This window comes from Terrapene carolina, unplaced genomic scaffold, assembly GCF_002925995.2.
Source record: "Terrapene carolina triunguis isolate 2854851 unplaced genomic scaffold, T_m_triunguis-2.0 Scaffold21, whole genome shotgun sequence".
Lineage (NCBI taxonomy): Eukaryota > Metazoa > Chordata > Testudines > Emydidae > Terrapene > Terrapene triunguis.
This window is the reverse complement of record NW_020664372.1, coordinates 22,565,331-22,577,737: the sequence shown is the minus strand read 5'-3', so window position 1 is coordinate 22,577,737 and position 12,407 is coordinate 22,565,331. Positions and strand designations below refer to the sequence as shown.

Sequence of the window (12,407 nt, the reverse complement as noted above, 5' to 3'; positions counted from 1 at the left end):
CAGCTTGAACATTTTATAACATACATACACTCATTGTTATATTTTCAAGCATCTTGGCTATAACTACTGGTTGCTATATTTTACTATTTGGTAAAGTCCCAACACGTTTGATTTATTAATGCAGTGTTTGTTGTAGCTGTGTTATTAGAGATATTAGAGAGACAAGATTGGTAAGATGTCTCTCTGAAGAAGAGCTCTGGGTAAGCTCAAATCTTGTCTCTCTCACCACTAGAAGATGGTCCAATAAAAGATATTGCCTCACCTACGTTCTATCTATAATTTATTAATATATTTTTGCATCAATATTGATGTCAGTCCCCCACAGTATGGAAGCCTACAGTTTTTATAGTTGGTCACTTTTCACACCATGATCTCACTTTAAGGTCTATCTGAAACTTAGGAAAGCTGCATATTAAGTGTGCTGCATGTGAAGAGCATATTATCCTTGTACTCTGAGACTTGCATGGTCTTCAGATTAGTTTCTGGATGGAATTTAAAGCATTTTGACTTACAGAGCCCTACATGTTTTGGGCCCTTACAATCAGAAATATTGCTTCTCTGGGTGAAGCTGTGTTGTCAGCAGAGACATTTGAGCGTACAGTCCTCTGATTTAAAGGGGGGGGGGGGTGTTCCTGGCAGCTTGTCTGCTGTAAGGAATCCTCAGCTATGGATCTCAGTTCTCCTTCTTCTCTTTGATCTCTCAAGGCCTGGATCTGTTAATCTTCAGAAGATGCTGCAAGGCATATTTGTTCTTCCAGGAAGTGGTGGGTGAAGGATTTGGGATAGTTTTGGGGTTTTATTTCCTATTGTAGGCTTTTTCTGTGGTTATGTTATGGGTTTATGTGCTGATCATTGTGGACATATCAGGTTATAACTTTTGACATTATTACATGGGCTATATTGTATTGCAGCTTGGCTGAAAATCTTTATATCTGAGTTGTATTAAGGATTTTTATTTTTGCTTTTTTAAATCCTTGTATATGGCCTCAGGTTTGGATAGGAGTTTAAATTAATTAAACATGATGATTGTAAAGTGATGTTTTATTAATTATAACATAAAATGCAAATCAGATGTGATACTTAGTCAATCATATGTTTGTTTCCTTAAGGGCACTGTTCCAAAAATCAAATTGACCCATGTGAAAGTAATCTTGGCCTTCTCTAGAAAGTTTATTCAATTATTGCATCCCATACTTAAAACTTCCATTGGAATGCAGTAGGTTGTTGAATAAAAGAGACTAATAGGTATATTTTATATGAAGAGTAGAAGCCCGGAGTTCCAGAGAAGAGGTTCAGACTCCAGTCATTTTTAACAAGATAGTATTTTCATTCAGTAAATGAAGCATAAATGAGTTAATTCTGTGTTTTGTTCAAACTACTATATTTTTCTAGGAGACACAAAATAGGGGAAGTGGGTAGAAGGTAACCAGTGGTTCTTGATAAAAATAAATCATGCTCTTGAAAGCAGTAATTTGCAAGAAAGTTGTAAAATAAGCTGTTTCTTTCTTCCTCATTCCTCCCCACCCCAATATCTCTGTAAATATTGTTTGTATTACAGGCAGATATCTGGTCGTTAGGCATAACAGCCATAGAACTTGCAAACGGAAAGCCACCGCATTCAGCGTTGCATCCGATGAAGGTTTTATTCCTCATCCCAAAGAACAATCCACCGACACTGGAAGGAAACTACAGTAAACCCCTCAAAGAATTTGTTGAGGCCTGCTTGAACAAGGAGCCAAGCTTTGTGAGTTTTACAAATATATTCTGTTTTTCATACAAATAACATGTAGTAAAACATTTAAGTGTTTTGCATGAATTCCTTGTAAGGAGCTTTTTACACCAAGAAATTTTAGAATAGAAATCTACTGCATGGGGAGTGAGGACAAGATTTAAAAGGAAATTCATTTTTATTTAAAGCTGAATTACATTTTATAATGATGACTGACTGCTAGCTAAAGCAACAAAGATTTTGTAATTTAAAATGTGTATTAATTGTGGCGCTTAGTACATGGAATTCTTCCAAAAAGGCCTAAATTGGGAATACAGCCGTTATGTAGAGATTTTTTTTTTTTTTTGTCCAGGTATACTAAAAAGGACTTTCACCGTGAAGAAAACTTTTAGATAAATTAGATTTAAAGCCTCAAAGTACAGTACTTCTAACATTTTTTCATAATATGTTTTACTACGCACTAGAGTGCTGTTTTTTTAAAAGTGAACAGAAAAACTTATGTGGCAAGCTCTTAGTTCTTTGTTTCTCATGTGCTAGTTTGTGATATCACCTGAACACACACAATTGCTGAGATCTCTGTTCCCTGCAATGCTTTGAGTGTTTCTTTTTATATGTTCAGGCTTGAGTGTACATTGACTAATGTGCCACACACTAACTGTCCGTATGGACCTTGTTACTGTGCAGCAAATGGGAGTAAATTAGAATATACTAGGAAAGTTTTCATGCACACAGGAGGGTCCACATGAACAATTAGTGCCTAGCATGCTAATGTGCTGTAGATTTACACCGCATCTTGCTACACATTAAATATTCATTTTGACTTATTGTGTGACATTACAATAATTTAGTTGCCAGCAGATTTATATTGCACACAGAGTAAAATTTGCACACAGAAGACTTTATAGGTGTTCAGTTCTGACCCGTATTGTTTATGCCCTCTCAAAACAGGAGCGCTTAATTCCCAAAATTCAGAATGCAGAGGTTCTGTTAACATATACATTAGAACAAGGTTAGGATTACTAAAACAAAACACCCCCAAATACACACAAATGTTGACATGCCAAATTTCAAACAGATCTGATTGTCTCAATTTTAGAACACTTAGTAAAACTGACTTGAAACCGGCATGGTGCTCAACCTTTCAGTGTTGTCTGTGTGACATTGCACCCCATATTCATCATAGTGGTATCATTATTATATGATTGACATAATTATGATGAATCTTGTACAAAATATTTCATGTGAGGTGTCTATGAAAAAGTTATGATTTGCTGAATATGATGATCCTACTTGTGTGCACGTATCATTTTTTATATCTAAAGTTATGAATAGTGACTATGTAGCTGTATTTCAAATGTGGTTACAACTGGATGACAGCCACCAGGCAAGATGCTTCCAGTCTAGACAACTGATTGTGAAGGGCCTATTCAAGGTAATGGGCCATTAAGGGAAACAGTCAGCCTTAGGAGAAGCTTATCCCCCACCTGGTGAGCCTTCCTGGCAATGCTGCAGACAGCCTATGGACAATGGCTGCTCTGACTCATCGGGAGCAGGCAAGGGCATGTGACCAGATCACATGATACTAATCTCCATTTTGGTACCTGTATTTTTCCACAAACTGGGCTGGGAATTTAGTTTGGAACAAAGGGTTCCCACCATACAGAGAAACTATATAAGATTGAGAGTGGCATCATGATTTGTCTTCACTGCCCCACAACTCAACACTTGAAAGAAGCTGTGGAAGACAAAGGACTTGGAACGGGGGAGGGGAACCTAAGCTGCAAGGCAGATGCAGGTTGTGCCTTAAGAATCTGCAAGCCTGCTTGTATCATCAGTCAGGGTGAGATATTGCTAATTCAAACCCCATGGTGAGGGTTTACGCCCCTCGTTACAGGGCAGCACGGCCTAGTGGCCAGAGTCCACAGACCTGCCCCTGGTCGCAGGGCAGCACGGCCTAGTGGCCAGAGTCCATAGAATAAGTCCTCATTGCAGGGCAGTAGGATCTTACTACTGGCCCAGCGGGGGGGTCCTACCGAACCACGCTGAAGCTCACCGGGGGCAAGGTACCAGTCCGTCTCTCACCCCCCCTCCCCCGGGTCGCTTCCTACCGGCTTGGGAGTTGGGGTCTCCCATGAATCCCAAAGTTTTCCGTGGGTCTCCGGGTCCATCGCCTCCTCTGGTTCCTCCCGCAGTAGGGGTTCATGCCGGCCTGTAGAAGCCTCCGTTCCCAGCAGCTTCAAGAGTGTTGGCTGGTCCTCCGCAGGAGCTTCCCGGTTAGGTCCTTCCCCTGCGGCCGCTCACCCAGACTGAGCTGAATTCCCTCCTTTTTATACTCCCAGAGCACTTGGAGCATGCCCAGTACGAACGGAGCGGGACTTCCTCCATCAGAGCTACTGGTCTGATGCCGTTGGGGCTAATACGGTGCGGGGCTGCACTGTCACACCCATCTATCTAATATATTAGACTTAGCTTGCGTTCTGTTTATTTTCTAGGTAAGCTTCTTTGATCTGTTTGCTATCACTTATAATCACTTAAAATCTATCCTTCTGTAGTTAATAAACTTGTTTTGTGTTTTATCTTAACCAGTGTGTTTTGAGTGAAATGTTTGGGAAAATCTCAGCTTGGTTAACACAGGCTTGTTGCATATCTTCCCCACATCCGGGGGAAGAGCGAACTATATTAATGAGCTTGTGCTGTATAGATCCCTGTGCAGTGCAAGATGGTATAATTCTGGGTTTATACTCAAGTAGGGGTGCAAGGCTGGGGAGCTGGGAAATTGGCTGGTGTCTCTAGTTTGTTCATAAGTGGCTTAGGAAAAAGAACTCAGGTAACTCAGTTGCGTGTGTGGCACCGCCTGCTATCGCGTTGGGTGATAACAGGGCCTGGAGAGGCTGGCTGAGTCACCACAGAGCAGTGTGAGAGAGGCCAATCAAGTGATTTGTTAGGGGGCACAGTGGTTCCAAGAGCTCTCAGACTGCACCCTGGGGATGACAACGCATCACAGTCTGCATTTGAGTTCTTGCACTCAGTAGCACTGCATAGCATAGAACCACGTAACATTCAAGTCCGTTGTGTGTTTGAAGGAGCTGTATCTCTTAAATCCCTTGATCAAGTGACCCCAAATTTGCACTAGTATCTCTGCTCAAGTCCTTCTATTTGCAAAGCAGTTTCCAGGCCTACCTAGCTTTGCATGTGTGGTTCAGAGCACTTTGTTAATTAAAAGCAGGTAATTTGTGTGTGGAGAAAGGGGTGTTTGGCTAGGGAGCCCCCTGACCAAATTTGTACTGCAGAGTCCTCTATGTTTATCTTTAAGAGTGAGTCAATAACTTGTCCTCCTAATGATCCCTGTAGGACCAGGGACGGCTCCAGGCACCAGCGAAGGAAGCAGGTGCCTGGAGCGGCTAATAGAAAGGGGCGGCACTCCGTCCGTTATTGGGGCGGCACGTCCGGGTCTGCGGCGGTAATTCAGCGGCGGGTCCTTCAGTCCCTCTCTTCCTCTTCGGCGGCACTTCGGCAGCAGCTCAATCTCTCCGCTTCAGTCTTTGGCGGAAGCTCAATCGGGTTTTTCTTGTTTCTCTTTTTTTTTTTTTCCCGCCGGTTGGGGGGGCAAAAAAGCTGGAGCCGGCCCTGTGTAGGGCAAAACAGAAATTTAGTGTTAAGAAAATATTTGTTTAAACAGTCATCATTGTAAAATGATTTAGGAAAATACTGGCCAAATTTTTTTTACATTTGTATGCTCACTTTCAAATTTGGGACTGTATGTGAATGTTATTTTTAAATTCAGAATAGTCGACTCTCAGTGCAGAGCAAATTATATTGAAGAAAATCTGATTTAGTTAAATCTTGACAGAAAAGTGGGAGGGGGGTGTTTTGTTTTTTTGAATGTAGAGGTTGTATTTGTCAGTCAGCAATAGTTTCTTTCCTTATTAATTTACACGAAATCCAAGTGATGAGCTGGAAAGAGCTCAAAACTAGCATGAAGCAGTTTACCTGCCTTTGGTTTGATTTTTTTCCCTTAATTTTAGATCAGCTTAAATATTCTGACACTATATATCAGCTCAAATTTTGGATTTGGAATGCTCGAGTCTATAATGTGTGTGTGTGTGTGTGTGTGTGTGTGTGTGAGTAGATCTTCAGATACTCCTTTTCCCAGGTCTAATGCAAATTATTATAAAGTTCTTGAAATGATTTCAGAAAGGAAAGCATCTTTTTGTAAATGTAAGACTCAGGGAAGGAAAGTATCAAGAGGTTAATAACCAAAGTTCAAATTAGTGTAGAGTAGATACGTAACAAAATCAAAAGAAAATTCTGAAATAAAAAATCTAAAATGTTAAGGGCAAAGATAATGATTATTAAAGTTGATATACTGAAAATTCTATTAATTTTTGCTAAAAATTGATGAGACCATATGGGAGCAGATGCAGTAGTTTGAAAATCAGGATACTATTTTCAATACAATTTTGTGAAAACTCAGACCAAGTAAAATGTTTGACCATTTTAATTAACATGAAACCTATTGCTTACCCAGTGCTGTCTGGTTTTACCTCTTTCATAACGGAGTCTTTTCTCATGTTTAAACTCTTGTATTAAGTCTAACAAGGATCTTGCATTTGTGGTAGAAACAAGCCTGTGGACAAACTGCTTACATGAAAATAGTCAAGGAAAAATTATTTATCTGTTTGACAGCTGAATTATCCAGTTAGTGGCATGGACAATAAGGGTAATGGGTGGACCTGTTACCTTCACTACAATCTAAATAAAGGTATTGGAAATGTAAAGATTTTACTCTGAATATGCCATATTGCCTATTTTCCAACACTTATGTCTGTGTGTCCAGTGTGAAAAGGGGGGAATTACCATAACTCACAAAAACAGACCAATAGCCAGTGACTTAGGTTAGGTCTACACTACAGCGGGGGGTCGACCTAAGATACGCAACTTCAGCTACGTGAATAGCGTAGCTGAAGTGGCGTATTTTAGGTCGACTTACCTGGCTGTGAGGACGGCGGCAAGTCGACCGCTGCCGCGCCGCCGTCGACTCCGCTACCGCCTCTTGCCGCGGTGGATTTCCGGAGTCGACGGTAGAGCCATCAGGGATCGATTTTATCGCGTCTTCACTAGACACGGTAAGTCGATCCCCGATAGACCGATTGCTACCCGCCGGATCGGCGGGTAGTGAAGACATAGCCTCAGCAAAGAAGCTTTGAGTCAGAACTGGTATCTTGGCTGGCTTCAGCTCTTAGCCAGTCCTTTGGGCTTTGGCTTTGTTTAGGGCAGTACTGTATATCCTGTTTACTTACTTTGCCTTCTTCCTGGTAAGTTCTCCAGTACTCCATAGTGATTTCTTGGGTTGCCTATTTTTTACCCTAAAGCCCCTTTGCTTTGTGTTCATATTGTTTCTTCAAGCCCTTTGGCTTTGTGGAAAGACAGGCAGTTTGTACTCTGTTTCTTCTAGAAGATGTTAGAAGTGACTACGTAGTGTCTTTGTGATACAGGTGTTTTAACAGCCTCTATGAGTTTCTCATAGACAGTATTAACTTTGATGTTTCTTGAATTCTCATAGTGCAAAGTTATGTGGTTCCCTGTTGACCCAGTAGGTCTGTTAAAATCTATTATTTTGTTTCCTCATTCTTCATCTTTGACTTACCCCAACGCTTTCTTTCAGACATCTCCGAGCCCTAGAGACATTACCCCAATTTCACTGGATGAGAATGAGTGTTCTTCGAATATGTCAGTGTAGACATGTCAGTCAGACGTTATTTGTGTAGATCCCATTGTAGGAACATATATGCTCATGTGCTTGAGATTGGATTTTTTTGAATTGCGGTGTTTGTGTGTACACCCTGTACCACCTCATACTCCCATGCGAGGGCATAAACAGGGGAATGGCCATGGTTCTTCCCAGTTCCTCTTACTGCCCTGTGGCAGTGAGATTGAACCCAGAGAGTGACTGACCGATTCGTTTTCAGAGACCTTAATCCAGGATTTTTCAACCTATTTGAAGAAGAAGAAGAAAAGTATTTGGTCCACAACTCTCCTTCCCCCCCTCCCCACCGCCACGTTCAGCCGGGTTTGGTGCTTCACACCAACCAGCACACCTTGTGGTGGAGTCTAAACTCTTGAGTTCAAACTCTGCATGTCCTGCAGTGGACTGATCTCCATTAAGGATGACACAGTCAGTGCCTTTTCTGCCTAGGAGAGAGCCACATCTTGGATAAGTGCTTTGCGTGCAAGTCCTTCTCCTCCAGGACCTGCACGGTAAGTCCAGGGATGCTATGCAGAAGATGCATTTATTTAAGCAGTTCATGCGGGTCACCTTGGACCCAGAAGTGACTGTTAGAATCAGCATCAACTAGCATCAGCCAGCACTCCCTTGAGCATTCATCACACTCTGGGATCAGACAGTGGAATGGTGAAGAAAGCACTGGCAGAGTCAGCACCAACAATATAGATTCCGGCCATCTCAACATTGGCAAAGTCTCCAGCTGGACCAACAGTCTCCACGTTACCTCGGCAGCAATAGTTTGGTGCTGATGACTCTGGTTCCTGTATGGCTGCAACGTTGATGGCAAAGGCCATTAGTATGAGATGGGCCCCATCACTGTGGGCATTGGGATTACTTATGGCATACTGGTCATGACAGAGGACTTGCCTTTTGAGGGAATTGTCCTCTTCAGCCAGAGAACAGATGAAGCGCACCTTTCCCTCAAGGGTTATCTTAAAGTCCCTGGGAATTTATAAACCAACTCCTAAAAGAAGCCTTACGTGTATCAGCCCCAACTAAGGCAGAAGACACCCTTCTTACACATTTACCCTGCCTGGACAATTGAGTGATATGTGACAGAACCCAGCAGAAGTTGGCAGCAAGTTTAGAATATTCCCTCTACCTATTCTAGCAGCAGGGCCTTCTCATGAACTATGAAAAATTGTCTTATCCCATCACAGATGATAGAGTTCATAGAAGTCCTAATTGACTCTGATTCAGAGAAAGCCTAGCTTTCTCAAGGACAGATTTCTGTCAATGCGATCGCTAGTGTTCGGGATAAAATCAAACTTGACTGTGATGATGCAGATGTGTCTGGTGGGGCTGCTGCTTCTGTAGTACACAGACAGAGACACAGCTCCATGCCTGGAAGGTTGTGGGAGGAGAGGCTGGGAGTTCTGCTCCTTTCCCTGCTGGGAGGGGCAGCGGGTAAAGGAGCAGAACTCCGGAGACAGGGCGGGGGCGGTGGAGGGCGAGGCCGGAGGTGGGGACAGCAGCTGGAGGAGCTGCCGGCATTCTGCTCCTTTCCCCACTGCCTCTCCCAGTGGGGAAAGGAGCAGAACCCCCGGTCCTCTCCTCCAGCTGGGCTGCTGCTGTGTCTTTCCGGTACACCGTATCAGCTATAAATAGCTTGCTGGCGCGGCGTACTGGCCTACTTGCACTGCTGGTGATCAGTTGTTGTGAAGATAGGACAAGAAGTAATCAGCTTGTAAAGGAGGTATAGGTTAGATATTAGGAAAAACTTTCTAACTTTAAGAATAGTTAAGCACTGAAATAAGCTTCAACCAGTCATTAGAAGTTTTGAAGAACAGATTAGACAAACTCCCGTCAAGAATGGTTGTAGGTATGCTTGGTGCTGGTCTGGACTAGATAACCTCTTTAGGTCCCTTCCACCCTACATTTCTATGTTTCTGTGTTTAGTATTAAGCCATCAAAGTTTCTGATTATATTATTTGTCATGAGTTTTCCTCTTTCGTTTTTCAAATCACGATATGCGAGTCATCTCAACTGTCTCAAATATAGAGGAAAAAAAGTTAGACTGTAGCTTACAATTAATTTTTATTTTTAAGAGACCAACAGCAAAGGAGCTCTTGAAACACAAATTCATAATACGAAATGCAAAGAAAACATCCTACCTGGCAGAACTCATTGATAGGCACAAGAGGTGGAAGTCTGAACAGAGCCATGATGACTCCAGCTCTGAAGAATCGGATGCGTAAGTTTGTTGACTCTATAACATAATTGTAAACACAGGAATAGAGGAGGGGAATTTTCTCAAGTAGTTGTGCATCATCTTGTCTAGTTAGCTGATGTTCTTTATTTAAAAAACATTGGCTCACCAGGCATGTGAAGTTAAAAACTTAATTGAAATGTTTTGAGGGCTTTCAAGCCCAGAAAGGTGAAAGAAGACTAATTATAAATATCTAATTTTTTTGTTGAGGAAGGGAGTGTGTTGTAATATTTCATGCTGCAAACAGTTTGCTCCATCTGCTCTGGCATCTCAAACTGTTAGTTTCAGTCATACAGTGCTCAGCACACACACTTTTCTGTCATACTAGAAAGTACAAAAAATAAATTATGTTCATGACTAAATTAAACCAACTCTATTAACCTGAAGTTAAGATTGAGAGTACGTATCAGCAACTGAAAGCTAAAGAATGTGCAAGTACATTCCTGGTGTTTTAAAAATCAAGAAGAAACCAAGACGTCTAGAGATAAACGGGACTTGTAAAGGAGAAAAAATGAGGGTTTGCTTTCTCATGCTTCTTTGATGATCTTGTCTAAAGAGGTCCTAAAAGGAAATTTAAAAAGGGGGAGGGGTGCTGTTCTGTTTATTTCTTATCTTAGAAATAGCAGGAATATCAAGTCTGATCTTTCTTGGTTTTGCTGAATGATTTGTTAGGGATTTTTGGGACATGGTTTGCACTTCCCCAGATCTTATTTCGATGGATGCTCGGTTTTAAAGTATGGACGTTCACAATGAAGGCTTCCAAATATTGGCAACAAGTCATTAGGGCTACAGGAATTTATATACTTAAGGCCATGATGATGAACGGAAATCTGCTTCTTCACTCTGAGGCATAGAAAGAGAAGGAGGGGGATCATTTTCTGGTGTCTTAACTTTTAGAAATGCCTTCAGGAAATATGCCTTTCAGTGGGACTTCCTTTCCTTAGGGAGAACTGAAGAATATTGGGTTGGCTCGGCTCATGAACAGAGGATATTAATAGTTGCTCCCGGTGGCACTGTAGGTACATCCACTGAAGCCATGAAAGATGTTAGAGGGGAACTCATGGAGAATAAATTTTCTACAAGTACTGCTGTGAAGATGTTCAGGTGCTGCTATGATGAGTGTAGTATAAGAACCTGAACAGGATAAAGTACTACTAGTTCCTTCCTCCTTTTTGTGATTGGTGGAAAGGAGAAGATAATAGGTAATAGGTCATTTGAGTTGAGAAATTCTGCCATTTGATGGGTACTTCTAAACAAATAATTTATATTGAAAAAGCTAATTGTATTTTATATTCAAGATTTTATAAAGAGAATAAAAATATCAAAGTGAAATCATTTAGTCAATCTCTCTGCGAGTGCAGGATTTTTCGATACTGTACACTTTCTTGTGTCTTGTTCAGTGTAAATGTAAATGTCTCAGAATGTCTTCAGTCTGTCTACATGGTCAAATGCTTGGACAAGATTCTCAATATCAAAGTCCTTAATCGTTGGTTATCTGGCATTCAGAGCATGCTCATGAAAGTTCAGCTGATTGGTCTGGGCATCTCGTTGGCATGGCGGACTTGAGAATACTCAAGGCTATATTTTATGGTCAGCTACAAACACCTTTCTCGTGGTGGCCAGTACAAACAATATAAATACACACTGAAATCAAACTTGAAAGCATGTCAGGGTTGACCACAGCAACTGGAAACCAACAGCCCATGATAGAGCAAGGTGGCAGCAGATTTATCATGTCACTGTTAACAACTTTGAAGCAATGTGTATTAACACCTTATTTGAAAAACATGAACAGTGCAAAGCAAGGATACAATATCTTGTAATGGTCATGAACAGTCTTCTCTGTCCCACATGTATCTGTGTTTGTGGTTCTCTGACTAGTTCAATATCTTGTTTTTTTTTCTAATTGTTCAATGTGTGATTCCATGTCTTATTTACTGCATACTATTCAAACCCTATTCTGAAGACAAAATTATTAATTTCCTCATGGGCAGTGACAGGGTGGGACTCACCACCTTGGCGCCTCCTGGTGGTTGTGCTGAGAATTAGCTCTTGGTTGCTGGTGCGCCTTTCTCTAGCAGTGTCTCACCGCCATCACTTCTACTCCACCTCTAAGACCTGCGTCGCTCCCTGGGCCACGGCATCCTCTTCTGGGCATGGCCCTCCGGCTGTGCTCCACTCCGCTTTCTCTCCCCTTCTGGGGGAATCGGCTGTCTCTAGTTCATCCACTTGCCGCTGTAGCCCACTGTAGCCTTCGGTTTAGCCCCTCTCCGCAAGGGGTAAACTGCAGTCCGAATACTGGCCATCCCCTCTGTGGCCCTTTTGGGACGCCACTGTGGCCCTTTTGGGACTACTTGTGGAAAACAGGCTACAGCTCTAAGGAACTGTGCAACCCCCAAAGAGGAGAAGATAACCCTCTTCCACAGCATCATTAGTGAGACCCCAGACATACAACTGTCAGGAGGAGCAGGGATCCGAGATACAGAGACACCAGTGCTCCACTTCACCTCCTAAAGAAGTCTAGGAGGAGGCATCTGCCTTGGCCCTGGCACCAGCACCAAATGATTTTAAGGCCTTTCAATACCTCTTTTTGAGGATAGTAGACACACTGGAGATTGAAATCTCTGACATTGCAGAGAAATCACACAAACTCTTTGAGGTTTTTTTCTGCAATGAGCCCAGCA

General features: G+C 42.1%; 1 protein-coding gene across 1 annotated transcript in view; it reads left to right on the top strand.

Annotated features, from left to right (window-relative positions):
- The window catches only part of STK24 (serine/threonine kinase 24), a 113,598-nt gene that overhangs the window by 80,195 nt on the left and 20,996 nt on the right, over positions 1–12,407 (top strand). Inside the window, exons 6-7 of the mRNA XM_024204298.2 lie at positions 1,559–1,744; positions 9,563–9,708. Coding sequence (XP_024060066.1) covers positions 1,559–1,744; positions 9,563–9,708 — 332 coding nt within the window. The remainder of the gene's footprint in view (positions 1–1,558; positions 1,745–9,562; positions 9,709–12,407) is intronic.